General features: G+C 44.2%; 1 protein-coding gene across 1 annotated transcript in view; it reads right to left on the bottom strand.

Annotated features, from left to right (window-relative positions):
- Positions 1 to 6229: 6229 nt before the first annotated feature.
- The window catches only part of prkd3 (protein kinase D3), a 33234-nt gene continuing 21155 nt past the window's right edge, over positions 6230 to 18308 (bottom strand). Inside the window, 15 exon segments of the mRNA XM_034563690.1 lie at positions 6230 to 7885; positions 9011 to 9096; positions 9595 to 9862; positions 9960 to 10058; positions 10990 to 11151; positions 11271 to 11377; positions 11515 to 11587; positions 11929 to 11981; positions 13188 to 13464; positions 16240 to 16317; positions 16534 to 16657; positions 17089 to 17108; positions 17110 to 17276; positions 17370 to 17447; positions 17541 to 17733. Coding sequence (XP_034419581.1) covers positions 7712 to 7885; positions 9011 to 9096; positions 9595 to 9862; positions 9960 to 10058; positions 10990 to 11151; positions 11271 to 11377; positions 11515 to 11587; positions 11929 to 11981; positions 13188 to 13464; positions 16240 to 16317; positions 16534 to 16657; positions 17089 to 17108; positions 17110 to 17276; positions 17370 to 17447; positions 17541 to 17733 — 1959 coding nt within the window. The 3' untranslated portion in view covers positions 6230 to 7711.

Below are 18308 nucleotides of genomic sequence, written 5' to 3' on the forward strand. Positions count from 1 at the left end.
TTGTGCGTGTGTGTGTGTGTGTGTGTGTGCGTGCGTGTGTGTGTGTGTGTGTGTGTGTGTGCGTGTGTGTGCCTTTGTGTCACAGAACAGCACAGGGCAAAGGGTTAAGCATGTGATTCATCAAAATAAAATTAATAACGAGAGAGTCTTCCTCTTACAAAGTGCTGGAGAAAGAAGAAAAAAAAAAATGTTTGCTGCCAACTTGCCTGTGGTGACAGTAAACATTCCAGAGCCGGGCTGGAGTTTGGACTTGCCATTATCTGCCACAGCTGTGACAACGCCTGTTGGCCGCAGGTTTGTGGCTGGCCACACTGTGTTTACCTGGAAATGAATCTGAAAAGCGGCTGGACTGGGAAGGCACACAACCCAGCTAAATAAAAACCGAGAGTGGTCATTGCAACGAGATGCCGTGTGGGAGGGAGTCCAAAGTTATTGCACTGGCCCCAGTGGGTCAGGGCGCAAACACAGGCGTAAACGCACTAAGGATATCCTCAAATACGCACCTTTTGATATTGAGAGGAATGTTGGCGAGGAATGCCATTCGATATGTTTTATGTTGACTGTATCCAGGGCATTGCAGATTCAATACTTCTCTCTTGTCATGTTAAAGGACCCTATGTTGACCACTGCCCTTCATTTATCAAACAAGGTGACAGTTTATCTATTAGACCACAGGAGTAGAGCAGAGCAGTGGGATCCCAAGAGATGCACACATCAGATGGCACTAAAGAATGCATGTGTACCACACTAGAGTGTTTAGGAGCTCACATTGTTGCAATATTAGAGTTTAAAACAAAAGTGATTATGAAAGGATTATGTTGTAACTAATCACTTGATTAGTGACCCAAAAAATCCTTCATAGCCGTTATATCAGCATTAATAAGATTAGCTTTCAGGTTCCCAGTTCCCTCTTTGACTCATCAACGCAATTCTAGAAAAGGTCTGGAGACAATATGGATCAAAATCTCTTAATCAATAATGTCTCAATGTCTTAATTGAAAGGAATAAACCTATCAACATGTAATAATGAATTGCCAACATTTACAAATACATTGTTTCTAAATAGATTAAAAAGAGTTAACACATGCAAAATGGCAACCCCCAAAAAATCGATTCGCTATTCTTAAATCATTTACATGCAACTTATTTTATAAAGGGTGTACCTTGTGGAGCTCAAATGTATGCATTATTGAAAATACTTCAAGGTAAAACAGTTTAATTAATAGCATGTATTTGATTTAAAAGTAGATTTAAAATTACAAACTAAAATAGGTGATTGACTGAATGAATGAACACACAATGGATTGTGTGATATATTTTATATATTGTATATTCCCTCCCCCCCCCCCCCCCCCCCCCCCCTTCTCTGACACAGACGTGCTCAGATGCCATAGTTCCTGTAATGTCTGAACTTTCAAAGCAACGTGGATGGGATGTGTATTAGAGCCAAAAGATTTAATATCACCAAATCAGCACATTGTTATTCATTAGTGGACCAACTGCAGAGTCAATACACATTTAATCACAGACTGAAGGCAATTAAAACAGGAGGGGGGCCAGTAGTGCTATGTTAATTAAAGTGCCAGGCTCCCATGGGAAGCCCTGTGTCTAAATATCACTACAATCAAGCCTGCAATAATCCAGGATGGGCTATTGCCGTTCACACTCGGCCGCCATGCTGTCAGATGCACGTCAGCGAGACAAGAGGGCAAACCTGGCCTGGTGATTAAAAAGTTGTGATTCAGTAACGGTCTTTCTAATCCTATAATGGACTCAAGGCATAACCTATTAGCATCCGTTCCATGGTGGTTAAATTAATTGGTCAACCATATCAATCTAGCTATCTTTGAATAGATATAATGGTGCGAAATAATAATCCAGATAATAATCCACAATGCTCAGCGTCTGCAACCATCTCTGACAGACCTCTTGAGGAAACACACACATTCGCATCTCAGCTCTACATCTGACAGAGGCTTTTGGTCCATTTCCTTTTTCCATCAGTCACTCGGTGAGTGAGGGTCTCTGCTGCTGTCTTATCTGTATTCCAGGCTGATGGGGAAATTCAAGTTTGGGATTACCTCTGACTGCTGACCCGAACCCATCTCAGACATCTGGCCAGCCCTGTGCTTTCATTATCCCGCATGCTACAACAAAACCCCACACTCTCTTTAGCAGGAACTGGCATATCTACAAAAATGAAAAACCTTTCCCTGAATGTGCTGTGTGTTTCATATGCGTGAGGGTAGAAATTAAAAGCTGAAAGTGGAGACTATATAGCTGGTCTGCGTGAGAGGAGAACCTGTATCGTCCCCCTTCTCCCAGGCAGTTGTCTCCTTCCTGTATGGACCGAGGGCCCATCCATATGCAGATGGCTAATTTGTAGTGTTTACAGAGGAGCAAAGAGGGGGCCAAGAGCTCATGAAGAGGGCTGAAAAGAGGCTGCCTACGTGTCACCCCAGGAGCTCGGTGGTAAAGCCTGTCCTACCAGAGCAACAACATAAGTGTTCAATCTGTGTTTGCTTACCCGCGGACACCGATGGCTGAGTCCTGGCCTGGGGCCCGTAAATTGTGCCTTTTTTACAGGCCCTGACAGCTAACAGGCTATTGGGAACAGGGGGCCCAATGACACAGCCACTCAACAGATTAGCACCTCATCAGCCTCCTGCAGCTTCGAACAAATACGGTCCCTGCCTCCTTTAAGACACAATGGGGCCGCCACCGCTAAACAGCCCCCTGCTAAGAGAGCCCCCACCTTCGACCCAGCCACAAAACTTCTGGTCTAGTCTTTCTCCGGGCCACAGCTGCATCAAGGGGTCCTTCCCCAGTCCCCGAGGCCCACCCCAACCCCAATTGGCAAGATGTGTGTATTTCAGGTGAGCAAATATTGCCACTTGCCTGAGAGTTCAATGGCCAGCCCTTTCAGTGGGGGGTGGGGTGGGGTGGGGGGGGGTTGTGTATTGCGCTTGCCTGCTTTGCAACAGGGGTACATGTGGCCTCACACAGCAACCGGATCCATAGGATGGGTCAGGGGAATTCTCCAGGCACAGCTGGAGTCAGCAAATCAAACATAGCTCATCTGCATTTTCCCAGACTAGGAAACCATTTCCAGCTTTCATTTCCTCTCTCTCCTCAGCTTTTACAACAACAGAACGTCTTGATCTCGCCACCAGCCACCACACACAAAGCTTTTACCTTTTTTCCCCCTGCAATACACAGTTTAAAACTCTGACTTAGAGACATATCACATCTGGCATAATTTCCTTCACTATCTTTTCATCAGCATTCCCTGAAATCCCCTGCAAATGGACACACACAACTTCCACAATTCAGGCCATTAGGTAATAGGTAAACATGCAGGGGGATTGGAAGTTGATCTTGTCAACCACCTGCCATGTTTTTGCACACCTTTGTCTCTTAGACACACATGCTTAAGGTAAGAATGCCCTCTGCGGTTGCATTCATTTTTCTCCCGGGTCTTAATGTGGAAAGAACAGATAGGGAAAATACATTGCGTGTGAGATTGTTTTAGAGATTTGAGATATGAGAGTGTTTCTTGGGACTTGTGCCCTTCATCGAGGACAAAGGGAGCAAAAGTAAAAGAGTCTGGCTAGTGAGTGGGTTATCGTCAGTTACAGGCAGAGGGCACTGAGCTGGTAATATGGGAACAAAGCCTAAGTCTATACAAGCTGCTCTACGAGCTGTAAATATGTTTGTAACTTACTGTGCCGTGAGAGACAGCTTAGCAATTATACAATTTGCTTCTTTATTCCGCTATTACCGACGATGTAATGTAGTAGAATGCTGTATATATGGGATAGTTTTATGTCATCAAACCAATCCCTATATTTACTGGTCGTGACTGAGAGACAGCATCATGAGGATTAAGGGCCACCAGCTGAATGCCACACCAACGAGTTCCTCACAGCTGAAAAGTACAGGCCAGGTAAAGGCCACAGGCCCGCAGCCGCAGCCAGCTGTGTATTGGGTCGGAGGATGATGTGTCAGTGCTGAGGACCACCTTGATCCCCCCCCCCCCCCGGAAGTCAAACAGAAGTGTGGGTAGCCGTGTCCTGGGAGGCCTTCTCTGCCATCACAGTGAAATGGAACTGGCCTAGGAAGCAAACAAGATCTCTCCCCATCTCCCCTCCTCCCCAGACCAACCTTGTCTGGGTGATGGGTTTTTCTGTTGTGCTGTTTGTTTGCTTGTTTGGTCTGGAGCACATGGATACCCAGCATGGAGTGGAGGGCAGAAGCAGAGGAATGGAGGACATAGGGAGAGATGGAGGAGGGGGGCGAGGGTGCGTGATACACAGACCTCCCCTTAAGGTGACGAGAGACCTGCCGAGAAGCTACCGGGCAAAGCTGCTCGACAAATACACACAGACCCCAGTGTCGCTGTCCTGATCCTCCGACAGATGTTATTTCTGACACCCATCGAACAGCGCAGTCTTGAGTCGTGTAAATATTGAAATAAAGTTGATTTCTATGTCTGTGTTCACTTGTAATGTGAGAACAACTACAGTGAAAAGGTAGTTGCACAGGTAATTTATAGAAACAGCAGTGTACATACCTGATGATTTAAGTATCTTTATCCATTTTAAGATACACACACACTGTTTCAGAGATTTCCCACAAAGACTGTGACTATTCTATTGCAATTTCACTTGATTCACCTACAGTGAGTGACACCCTGTGGCAGAAAAGAGAACTGCTTTTTCAGTGGAAACAGACAAAGGGCAGTGATACTCTACGGGCATTGACCCCATGGGACATTATGTCAACAACAAACATGGGTCGCTATATCCCTTATTTGTTTTATTTCTTTTAAAGTTTGTTCTATCAACTATAAATTCCCCTGATTGCAGAGCCTCAATAATTTCCTTATCATTATATTCATAATATGCTAAAGAGTATACGCAGACATACAAAACACTCTTGTTAGAATATTAATTTGAAACAAGTGAAGGTACCATTAGCAAAACACATTTTTTTGAGTCAAGGGGGGACTTTCAAAATGGCTTAAAGTGAAGCATTGCTTGGAGGTGACAACATAAAGGTGACTACATTATAATTCCTAGGGAACCTATTAGAAACATTTCTCAATAAAATAACCCTATGACAGTGTAAAACAATTTATTGGATTGCTTTAGATACTGCAGGTGTACCTAATAAAGTGGACACTACAAGGGTACGTCTACGTAGAATGAACCTTTTTATGTCAACGTTTCAAAACAGACATAGATTACTGAAACCTTTACATCTCAGTCCAGCCAGTGGAGGGAGACATTGCACTTTCTCTCCCATGCAGTTTTGCTCCATCTCGTTTCCTCTCGTTCACTGTAGCTTCACTTCTTTCCACCAGGAATCTTTACGATATAACTGAAACAAGCTACACTAAAATATGTGGCATGTTACGGGGATTAGTCAGGATTTCCTTTGTTCACCGCTGAATGTGGACCAACTCAGTGAACTCAAACAGTGCTGTGGTATTTGTGGCTTTGAGTCTATAAACGTCTCCCACACAGAGGTTAATGGGGTCATCTGGCCTGCAAAGAGGACCCACATCTTGAAAACATCCAGTACCATTTAGAGAGAGAAAAACCTCTGATCAGTGGCTATTAGATGATAGCGTTGCAATAATGCTTGCCATGATTGCTAACAGTGATCAGCCGGTATCTACAGTAAATGCAGTGGAGATATTGGTGGAGGAATCGGGGAAAGCACACTTCAAAGATGTTGGTAAATCAACGACAACTGTCTTTTCTCAGTAGCTCACAGTGAACATGGACCTTTAAACAATAGTCCAATTCTGAAGGGCAGTCCAGGAATAAGACAATGTATTCACTACGAGAGCTGAGCACACGTTTGATACTGGAAGTGACTCCACGATAGCGATTTCAAAGCCTTCCACAAACCCCCACTTCACCACCACCCCTTTAACTATGTCATTACTCCCTTGTGGTGAGCGACAGGCTCGGCAAAACTGCCCGGTGTGGTGCAACAATCACATCCAGCTGCTGAGAATGGGATCTGACATGTGAAACCACTATACACACACACACACACACACACACACTGTGATGCAACATGCACAAAGCTATAAGACAGGGCTGATTATGCATGCATGCACACTGAGGCACTGGAACATAACATGTACTGATGTACTATTAAAGTCAGGGGCGTGACCAGAAAGACATTTAGAGCTTAAAGAAAAGTTGTTTCGCTCTCAGTTGAGAAATTGGTGGGTTTTTTTTTTTATTCCATTGGTATGTACTGAAATATACAAAAACGCTGACACCTGCCAATCCAGCGGCAACAAAGAAGACAGGAAGAGGACAACAGGAAACAGGAACGTACTCCTAAAACACACCAACAGAGCAAACAACAAAACTGCAGTACAATAAACTCCCATGTGGACAACATTGTAATAGTTTCTACTGCCCACTGTCGAGACAAAAAGGGCTTTTACAACGGTCCAGACAACATCATAAACAAGGTAACTCACACCAATATTTTGTTCTATGTAAAATCTCGGTTTGCAACATTCAGAAACCTAAATCTGAAAAACACATATTCCAGAATTGGAGTGCTTAAAAAAGTTGCATTCAAGAATACTGCGAAAGTCCAGAGAAAGATGCACAGAAACATGACGCTCTAACATAGAGTCCATGCCGCTTTTGCCTCGCGTTCAACAGAAAGCAAATGTCTCCATTATTGCATTTAATGACTATTCAGTGACTCAAGAAATGAATATTCATCGTAAATTTAGAAAAAGTTTGGAAACACTGAAACAAAATGAATATTTGTGGTCATGGTCTGTTAGTTCCTGTCTCCAGGGGGAAAGTTGATCAAACTCGCATAATCTGCCACTAACACATCATGCTTGTGGTTGAAAATATCGAGGTGTGTCATAATAAATGGTGACAAAGCAGCCAATATACCGCATGTTACGCATCAACTTTCTGCCGATTATCTCCAGTTAAAACGTTGCACCTCGACTGGAGATTCAAACACTGTTCGCTCTCTAGCAGCGAATAGTGTTCCTATTCCATTGCAATGTTCAATGGTATTATAGTGCAAAAAAATCTACCACATTTAGGAAATACATTTTTTTTCTTTAAAGAAATATATGTGATAGTTCCAGTTTTATGCCAAAGGACAGCCTCACAAACAGGTGGGAATCGAGAACCAAACCGGTGCGTTTTAAATCCTCGGACTGTAAATCCCTTGTGAAAGTGCCCTTTACTCCTGGGGTTAGTTAGCTCTCTATCCGATCTCACAGACAAGGACAGAGTCATATTATTACTCAGAGTTATCTAACATTGTGAGTGCAACAACTAGACTATTATGTTCACCTTGTTTTGGTTTGTGATTGCTTCTAACAATGAGTAAATCCATGGAATGTTTTAATATCGTGCAAAAAGAAGATGAACACTCATCTCTCCTGACAGTTTCTTAATGCGCTGCTGCGGCGCGCATCTCCACCTGCATTCTGCTTGCGGCAGTGCATCATTGCTACACATTCTGTCGGGTTTTTCCCACTTGAAAGCCTCCGGAGAGTGAGTCTCCACCACCTGATCGGCTTCTCTCTGTTTCCACAACAAACAGTTCTGGGGGGTAAATCCGCCGCTCCCAAAGTCTCCCTGTGAAACTTCCTGTCCTTTTTTTTTTTTAATACATGTGGTGTAGTAAGTTCCCGGCCGTGCTACTAGGGGTCCTCTTCCATGTCGTCCAGGTTGGGAGCCATGATGAAGTGCTTTGGGTAAACGAGACTGTGCTCGTCGGAGTACTCCTCCCAGCGTGCGTCATCGCTCTCGTGGGTGATGTAGCGCTCGCCTCGTCGTGTCTCAAACTCCCTGAGGTCCAGCCATGTCTGATAGTCCTGAGGAAAGAAGACATGCACTTTGAAATGAGTCCAGGACGGCACTCCTCAGTGAGGAGGTGTTCATGACAGAAAGGGCTTGAATACACATGACATCTATTGCATCTGTCCATCCGGGGAGAGGGATCCTCCTCTGTTGCTCTCCTGAAGGTTTCTTCCCTTTTTTCCCTGTCAAAGGTTTTTTTTTTCTGTTTTTTGGGGGAGTTTTTCCTGATCCGATGTGAGGTCCTGGGACAGGGATGTCGTATGTGTACAGATTGTAAAGCCCTCTGAGGCAAATTTGTAATTTGTGATATTGGGCTATACAAAATAAACTGAATTGAATTGAATTGAATTGAATTACATTGAACTCCAGGCTTTTATGCTTTCATTCTATTCATGTGTAGGCATTTAGCAGAGTCATCAATTTAGCAATGCCATCAATTTGAATGGGAGTTGTATTACTCGTGTTCTTGGACAGTTTCTCTGAAAAAAAACACAACAAAAAACATGGGCGCTGCTTAGGCAAAACATTTTGGGTACACTAGAAAAGACGGGGGCCGATATACAATAGTACGTTTTCAAGTAGAAAGCATTTGTTTATAGTCTTTTCAGTATTTGTAGAGTAGTAATTCTCACGCATAAAGTAGGCCACTACTATGCAACCTCAATGCAGACGCCTCAGAGAAACAAATCAATCATCCTCATGTTCTTTGATCATGTGCCAGCTAGCGAGCCTTTCCACAAGTGCAGACCAGTTTCTACTGCGAATGATATGATGCGTCCTTGGTTGGAAGCAGGAAGTATAATGTTGCCATGGAGTCAGTGAATTGATTAAAATTGAAAAGTGAATTTAAATGTTTTTCTTCTTCTATATTTATGTACATCATGGCAAATCTACACCATGGAAAGTCATGCTGACTTAGCCATTAGCAGTTCCTGTTTGCACTTTAACCACTGATGCACTCACTACTATCAGTGGACTGTTGACGCTGAAGAAAACATCCAAACGTGATGGTTATGAGGCGATATCTTCGGTAAGTGTATCGAACAGCGTGAGTATTATGTCTGTGTGTTCAGATTTGACTGAGTTACGACATAGAAAAACGATCTGGGTTAAAGGGTCAAAGAAAGCTGATGAGTCACCTGTAACCAGGGATGGCTGAGACACTTGTCAACGCTGTACCTCTTCCTCATCTTGACTTGGAGAAGATTGTTGATCAGATCTGTGGCTGTGAAGGAAATTGAAAATGAGCAGACTGTATCTGTGAACTGAACTTAAAAAGATCTTTCATCTCATACCAACAGCTTACTTAAGGATGTGACTTTCAAAAGGGGCATACTCGAAGATGAAGCTCAGCAGGAACCGGGGTTACTAAAGTTGGTTAACTAAAACATCAGCGCCAGCACCCTCAGTTGTTTCAACTTGTCATATCTTTCAGACCGTATGGGGGGGGGAGCTGCAGCTTGGGCAGCTGGGGAAGGTTTGAGAGTGACTCATCTCGGCCGCAGACAAAGAAAAGTCAGAGCAAAGTTCAGAGGACCCGTGTAGGTGGGGAGGACAGCCCCGAGGCTACATGTCTTGAGTATCACTTTGACATTAAACTACAGGTTCAACCAAGCCGCCAAGTGAAGGGTAAACAAGCCAACCGCCAGATTAGATCATGCATGGGTGAATTCCAGCAGGAAGGGTAGGGGAACAACTGACACATTGTTTTAGGCCGTCTTACCCTCCGCGGAGATGTCCTTCCAGGGCGTAGGGGGGTACATGAAGGCAGCATTCTGGATCTGGTCGTTAATGTCCTCGTCCTCATTAAAAGGGAACGTCCCGCTCAAGCTGACGTACACAATTACTCCCACCGACCACATGTCTAAGGAGCGGTTGTAGCCTTTGCTGCGCAGCACCTCTGGAGCCAGGTATGCCGGGGTGCCAACCACAGAGCGCCGGAAGGACTTCTCGCCGATGATACGGGCAAAGCCAAAGTCACACAGCTTTACCTGTGAGAAGATATTGTAATATTGTTATAATATTGTCAACGCATCCGCACACACATGCACCTGCATTGATATATGTACCGTTTTTGTTTGTTTTTACCTGAGGAAAAGGCTCTGCGGAGGCCAGTAGTACATTCTCAGGCTTCAAGTCACAGTGAACAATGTTTTTGAAGTGCAGATGTCTTAAGGCCACCAGGATCTGTAGCAAGAAAAAGTTTATTAAAAAAGCACAGACTTAGCTAAAAAAGATTTAATAAAATCCAGATGACAATGGTATAAACTCCAGCATCTAAATGGTTTAATGCATGAAGTATCTGGTATAAACAGGAACATGTTTGTATAGTCTAAGCAGTAGAATCTATGATGCAGCCATATGGAAAAATAACAGCATGCAAATGCCCATAAATACTTCCATCCTGACCAATACCTTCACATAACGACACATGATCTCATCTCATCATCCATCTATATTCACGAGGCCTGGCGTAAGCGAGCGCTGCACGCATGTCTGCCTATGGCCCTGGACCAAAAACCACAGAGTGCCTGGCTCCTCTATCCTGACCCTGACTTTGACAGAAGTCCTGCGGGCCACATCACAGCCGGGCCCGCCGCAGCTAATGGGGCTGTCGTTGATGGCCCCGCTTCTGTTTGGGGCCCGTGATCCACGGAGGCCCAGGGGCCTGCTGCTCTTCTAATCAGGCCACAAAGCCACTAGCACACTGCAGGCTGTAATCCAGGGCCAGGGAGGGGGCCGTGATGCCATGCAGGCTAGTCGCGTAAACAATTCCCCCCAAATCAGCTCACCACAAGAATAAACAGGCCCTGGAGCAGACACTCAGTGGGCTAACACCCAAAAAAAGAAGAAACAAAAAAAGAAGAAAGAAGGGAGGACAGAGAGAGGGGGAAAGAAAGCTTTCATACAAAATAAAACACAAAAAACGCGAGCAAGAACTTGAGTATAAAGCGTGGAATGACACACTGTATGTCTAATTAATTATCAGTTGATTTGAGATCGGAATATAGTAATATTAAGCTTTCGGAGCGATCCAGTTAAAGTCAGCCTGAGAGTGCTGAGAAATTTTTAAGACTAGAGGGGGGGGGAGGAACAGGAAGAGATGAAGCAAACAGACCTGTGTGACGAGGAACTTGGTGACGCGTTCAGGCAGTTTGCTCTTCTCGCTGGACAGGATCATCTCCAGCATGTCGCCATGCAGCTTCTCCATGACGACGAACACCCGCTCGGGCGTCTCAAACATGCACTCCAGGTTGACGATACCTGGGTGATGCAGATTCTGAAGAGAAGCACAAAAGACACTGAGCCCTTCACTGGTTCAGACATAGTGGAGGTCACAACTTGCGTCACATGTGGTATGAAAAGGCTTTGATTTCATTGATAGATTCTTGTCATTACCTGTAATATGGCCACCTCATTCCTCAGCTGGCTCTCCTGCTTGGTAGGAAATCTCATCTTGTCAATAACTTTGATGGCCACATCTCTGCCGCTCTTTCTGTGTTTGCCTAAGATATTAATGGGACAAAACTTTAAACAAATGCAATATAATTCACAGTAGAGATATTATATTATTATAGTATCTATTATATTATATAAAATGTACAGTAATTGACCATAGTACCATATCAAAAGCAAAGCATACCTCCATACACGATGCCAAACTGGCCAGATCCCAGCACTTCATCAGAGAATATTTGGTACACCGAAGCAATATCCTATACAGGGAACATTTGCATTGTTAATGCTGGGTTTTTTCCATGCAATCAATTAAGGTTACATCAACAAAAACCGAGAAGAAATATTTTGTTAATCCAAAATGTTTTCTGGTATTGCCAAATATTTCACTTTCACTCAATGCAGAAGTGGAACTGAGATGAAAATCCCGTTACCAAAAATATGGGTCAGCAGCTTCACAAGTTTTGGTAAAGAAACAGTATGAATCAATTTCAGAGTTTTCCCCAACTGATACTTTATTAGCACGTGAATGCATGCATGCATATGCAGGCTCTGATGGAAAATTGTACAGTTTCTCCAAGAGAAAGGAAACCCCACTCACCACGTTCTCCTGGATCTGGCAGTTGGACACAGATATGCTGATGGACAGCTCTTCTGGAGAACAAAACACATGATGTTTACATTCAACGACTCAAAAAATGTCACTTCACCAAAGCAGAAGCATGAATCGTTAATTGTGGTCCGAGACGCATTTTTCTCAAATAGTAGTGTTATTTATTTATTTTTTCACAACTTTCAAATCTTTTCAGGCTACACGCAAGTGGACATAATGGAGCATTTTATTATACAATAAATGTGCAATAAAATTGATCTGGGAAGCTATGTGTGACTGAATGGTGCAAGTATGCAAAGCATTTCATAACTGGGAATTTAAACAGCAGCAGTGGCTAATTCTGCATGCTGGCCAATACAAAAGCCCGAGATAAAAGCGAGTAGAAAACACAATGTTGTGATTATTTAGCGAATGCTACACGCAAAAGAAAAGAAATAATTTGGGATTTGGAATGACAAATGACCACATCAATTACACAAATATTTCTACAAGTACTTAATGAATGTAAATCTATGGACGACATTCCTGCCCAAGGCTTCTTGGACCTAATGCGTAACAACACCTGACTACTGTGCAGGAGGCGGAGTCATGTCACTTCACTTGTCACTACTGTCATCTACAAACGGCGGTTGCTTCACAGCCCTTCCTTTAGCCGATAGACACTAACACGGGGGGTTCTCTGCCTAGATAAAGCTGGCCCCCTAAGTGCTTTTGGAATATGTTAGCCAAGGTGGTGCAAAGGGGGCGCTACTTTGTAATTTGGCAAACTTCAAACTTATTATCAAGAGACTTGTCAAGACTTTTCATTTGTTGTAGCCCCTGGCCCTAAGTAACCTACGAGTCTCGTGTTGAGTGAGGACTTGTAATATACAATTCTCACTGTGGAAACAAGGCACACAGTCACAAACTGACAACATTCCTCACTGATGTGTATTACAAACGATGCTATCTGTCTTAATCTCAGAGTTGAGATGAGTTTTGCACGCCAACAGATTAGGTATGGTTCTTGGCATCTCATTAAGGACAATGAAACATCCTAAAAAGGTTTTTTAAAGAATGTTTTAGCCCTTTGAAATCCCCTTTCGGCACATGACGTTCCAATATCCTATTTAATATGATTGGCCGTCTAAACATCACCTTTTAGATAAAATAAATATGCACTGTGCTAGTTCTAATTCAAGTTGTTTTATCATTTATTCCACAAAAACAATGTTTTTAGCACAAGAGAGCTGTCGTCTTCTACTTACTATGATCTTTTCCCTGGCTGGCAGGATGGGCCACACTGGGCTGCGGGGTGACGGGCATCAGGGCCTGTCTGATGGCCTTCTCCCAGCCCTGAGCCACATCCATGCCGACTCCTGAGGCAGCCAGAGCGGGGCTGTGGTAGTGACTGCAGTTGTTCTCCCCTACATAGTAGACCATGGTGGCTGTGATGATCTCAAAGCAGTGTGGGTTGCTGCCCTGGGACAGATTACTGTAGTCTCTGGACTGTTCCACCTGGAGGATCTCGGACAGAGGGATTTCCTGTGGGAGGGGTGAGGGACAGAGATTACAGCTATTCACAAAAACAAACAGAATTTCTCAAATATATATGATCAAGACTATTTTTCATCAAGTGAGAGTCTAATTGTCTTTCTCTCTTCTTCATTCAGTCCACTGATTGTTGGTTGATCACCAAAAACCAAAACACCTGCGGCATGAACAATGTATTGGTGTAGGAGACAACAACACTCCTCAACAGGACCAACAGCATCAAAGAGCCCAACAGCAGATGAACCAACACATATTATATAAGTCATATTACATTTTGAGGGGAGCAGAGGTGAGAAATAGGAGAATAACTTTATCGGATCATTATAAAAATACTAATATTTAAATGTATCAAAAACTAGTTTCCTTCTTGCTTTAAACACATTTTGTAAAACCAGACAACACCATTTTTTTGTAAAATGATTATCTCATAAAAAAAAATTACAAAATCTTATAATAGCAGAACAATTAAACAATGGACCACCTAAACAATAACAATAAAAAGAAACAGCAATACAGGAAGTAACACTCACACACTCCAAAAGTCTCCACACTCGTTTGTCGTAATCACACACACAGCGTTGACTGTATATAGTCCCAGCTCTAACTTTCTCCTTGACTTCTTCTCTCTCTTATGAGCACATACAGAGAGGACAGTTTAGCACCCCCTTCCACTTTCCAACTCACTGTCAAATCAAAGAGAGGAGGGAGGGTCGAAAATTAAAAAACACAGAGAGGCTCCAGCCAATGGGGGCTCATAGAGGCACACGCTGTCCCCTCCACGCGGCTCACCACAGAGTATCAGATGAAGTGCTTGTGGTTAGCGGGGCCGGGTCACGTGAGCGGGCCCTGCGGCGGGCATAAGTGCTTCGGATCCCTGATTACAAGGCAAGGCCAGCCAGAGGCCCCATCTGAGCACGAGCCGCTGGCGCTACCGCTTGCCACTGAGACTAAAGACACGGCAACTACCGGTCCTCCACAGGGTAGAGAGTGGGTGGGTCGGGGGGGGGTGTAAGGGGTGGGGGGGGTGTAAGGGGTGGGGGCGTGTAAGTGGTTGTGTGTGTGTGTGTGTGTGTGTGTGTGTGTGGATGGGTGTAACGTTTGAGTGCGACAGGACTCAATCTGGCAGAGACAGAGAGAAGCCCCCTCACCCCATGAAAGGTTCTTCAGAGAAAGCCACAAGTACAGGGGTCTCATCTTCAAACGAGGAGCCGTTATGGCTTCCAAATGGAGAAAATGGCTGCCATGCCTGCCAAGCAAGCCACCACGCGACCGCCACACTAATCAGAATGGAGGTATAAAGGAAAAGAGGAGAGGGGAGAACAGTAGCCACACACTGATGAGCAGCAGGCAAGAAACCTCAGAGAAGCAAGAAGGACGGACGGTTTCTCGGACGCACACCGAGCATATGGAGAATCTGTGGTTTCGGAGAAGAACCCCCCTGAGAGAACCGTTGTCTACTGTACGCGCATGAAAATCATCTCTGATTATCTATCATTGGATAAATATCTGCTACTCTCGAAGCAACAGCCACGAAACAAAGACCAAACTTTGGAGCATGAAAAGAAGGCCTTTCCAGCCAGCCTTCAATTCGCCTCCTGAAGGTCTTAAACGTAGCTGAGTTGATAATAAAGAACCACAAAAAGCTGCCAGTGAACACACCCTGAGGAGTCGGTCCCTGCTGAGGTTTCCTCTCCGAGGCTTTAGTGGCAGGGGGTGCAGGGTGTGACAGAATAATAAAAAGAGAGGAGGGTGAGGGATTTTTATTTTCTGACTTGTTTCACAACCAGCATAAAAAGGGAGGTAGTAAGAAAGAAGACTTTAGAAACAGCTAAGTATAAAAAACTACCTGTTTGACACACACACACACACACACACACTCACACTCACACTCAGAAGTGAACATGCCAACTCTGCAGCATCCTATACTCCATCCCACTGCAGCACAAGTCTGACCACAGCTCGAGGAGCTGTCAAAGTCTCAAGACACACAGAGCGACATGAACAATAAAAGAATTTTGACACAACCACTGACACACATGTGGAAGTCTTTACCTTGCAGGCTCACTCCCTGATTCCTCAGTGTGTAATCACTGTGCTATTAAGCCCCTGCGGCAGTGTAATGACTGACTACGGTGCTGGCACCGAGCGGGGAAGTGTCACACACTCGCCGCGACAGATTTCACATATCGAGGTTGCAAAGTTTCATCACTTACTTGGAAATGGATTTCTCTTTGACTTAGACTTTGAATTTAAAACTCATTCCCAGGTTTCTAAGAATTCACCCATGTTATAGAATAATCATGCATCACAATTCTCCTTTTTTGGTCAAAACTACAACTCTCGGTTGGTGACTTGATCATTTCGCTTCATGCAGGGAAGAGACCAGGCTACAGGGTGAAAAACCACAGGGGGAATTTCAGAGGGCCGAACTGACCTCAGGGTAGTTTACGGTTGCAACACAACAGCCCATAAGCTGAGTCACACCGCTACCACTGGTTAGACTGTATTCACATACCTCTCATGAGTGTGACAGATAATCTGCAAACACAGATATGAAAATGGATCACTCCTAATGACTTCAACATCTCCACGTTTGAATCAGAAGAAAGTAGCGCAATGGTAAATTCACCATGGAGCTATATTGGGGACTCAATTCATACAATCCATCTGCATTAGGCTGCTCCATTTTCTGACAGTTTAATAAATGCTTCTGTGCGTTTGATGTGGAGGACGTGATTTTCCAAAAGATGATCGCTTTATGCTTACTTTGTAGAACTTGGCTCCGGTGTCGTTCTGGAAGAGACTCAGACTCTTGCTGTCCAGCCTCCAGTAATGTCTCTTCCGCTGTTCAAGGGGAAAAACGAACGCAAAGTCAGTCCAAACAACAACAAGCACATCACCCACCGATGTTACAGTGCTTGAGAATTTAGTTTCATGAGTAAAAATACCTTCTGTGCTGAATTCAACACATGTGAACAGCTTTGGAGAAGGAGTTATACCCAGCATACAGGCTAAGCACAGCCTATTTTTCAGACTGGGCTCCTTGGTTATCAGTCTTACCAGGTTGTCCCTGCTCGTATAATGAACCATCCAGCCCTCCTTCACCACAGTGGAGCTCCGCCTCTTGGTGTGTTTGATGGACTGGACCACCCGCATCAGAGGGATGTTGCTGCTGGTGGAAGGGCTAGACACACACAAAAAAATCAAGATTTCATATGACAATTACGTGTACTTGACCTGTAGCCAGCTCATGAAACCTCTTATATTTATTCTTTCGAACCACCTAAGGTCTGGTAGGTCAGGAAGTGATGCATTTTATGTTTGCAGCAGGGGCAACACTGCTGGAAACATAAAACGCACGCTGCTGCTGTAGAATAAACATAGGATTTGGGCAGTTGGACCTGGTGATTTAAAACATAGCCGCAAAGTCCCCGGTTTGAATCAGGCTGCTGACCTTTGTTCGCTTTTTGTTACCTTTGTTTGTTGTCACGTCCTCCCCTTCTCTCTCTTGTTTCCTGTCCCTTTTTACTGTACCAGCCATAATGTTTGTCTCAGAATGGAGTAGCAGAAATGAAATTGTCAAACGGGATAACCTCTACTCAAACGTCTTCATACCTAATAGTCTTGATGGGCTCTTTCGTCCTTCTCTCTATCCAATAAGGGAGAATCCATGTCGAACATCCTCTCATCTGGGGTGGAGGGTTCCTCTGGGTCGTCCAGTCCTCTGCCGCTATCCATATCGCCACTGTCCACCTCCATATTATCCATGGTAGTGTCGGAGTCGGGGCCAGGGCTGGCGGGCTCTACACACAAACATCAAATATGCAGATATTTCAAATATAGTGCAAATATCGCAGAGATACCACTGTGACTGTGAACTTGAATGTAGAACTTACCTCCATTGAAGTCCACCTCCCCCAAACAGTCCCGAGGTACCTTTGATGCACATCGCTTATGGCAGTTGAATCTGCAATCTGGCAGATGGAATAAGAAAAAAAGAAAAGAGAAGCGTGTCAAAGCATCGCCGACACTTTCTAAAATGAAGCCACTCATACAAAAAGTCCTACCTTTACACTGCATGCCCTGGCGAAAGAGACCCTTGAGCAGACGCTTGCAGTACTGGCAGATAGTGGGGCGAGTATAGGTGTGAATGGCAAAGGTGTGCGGCACCTTGACCCGTCCCAGCACCATCTTCTCCATCCAGATAGGCCTGCCGCTCCAGGACAGGATCCTCTTCCCTGCCTCCTGATGGGACTTCTGCTGCGGGGGTTGGAAGGATGGAAAGAAAAGAGAAGATGGAGGGACGTTTAGAAGAATTAAAAAAACATATGCGGCAAGGAAGTGAAGGGGGAAACAAAAGAACAACCGCCTCAAAGGGAGTAGATGAGTGATAGGGAAAGACAGAGTGAATAATGGCATGGCAGTAGAAGAAGAGAAAGAATAAGTGGGAAAGGGAAAAAGAGATCTGTCATACTGAGTAAGCAGGACTTTGCATAGTTAACACGATCCCAGAGGTAAAAAAAGAAACCTTGTTTAGATTTGTCAGGTTTTATGAGCATTTCGTTCAGATTTTATAGAAATGAATCAAGCCGGAAGCCTGACATAAATGGGAAGGAAGCTTTCTCCATTTTCATAAATGAGTCGATACATAAATATCGACTTTTAATGTCATTGGCATAATTACATTTCCCTTTTTTTCGTGGGGACACAGACAAGAGGGGAATATTCCAGTGCGGGCGACAACAAAGACTGTTTCATAAGAAGGATCTCTCCACGGAGCTAAATTCAATTTCTGCATCAGTGGTATTTCTACAACGGGTCCCAGGAGATTCACC

This window comes from Cyclopterus lumpus, chromosome 22 (genome assembly GCF_009769545.1).
Source record: "Cyclopterus lumpus isolate fCycLum1 chromosome 22, fCycLum1.pri, whole genome shotgun sequence".
Taxonomy (NCBI): Eukaryota; Metazoa; Chordata; class Actinopteri; order Perciformes; family Cyclopteridae; genus Cyclopterus; species Cyclopterus lumpus.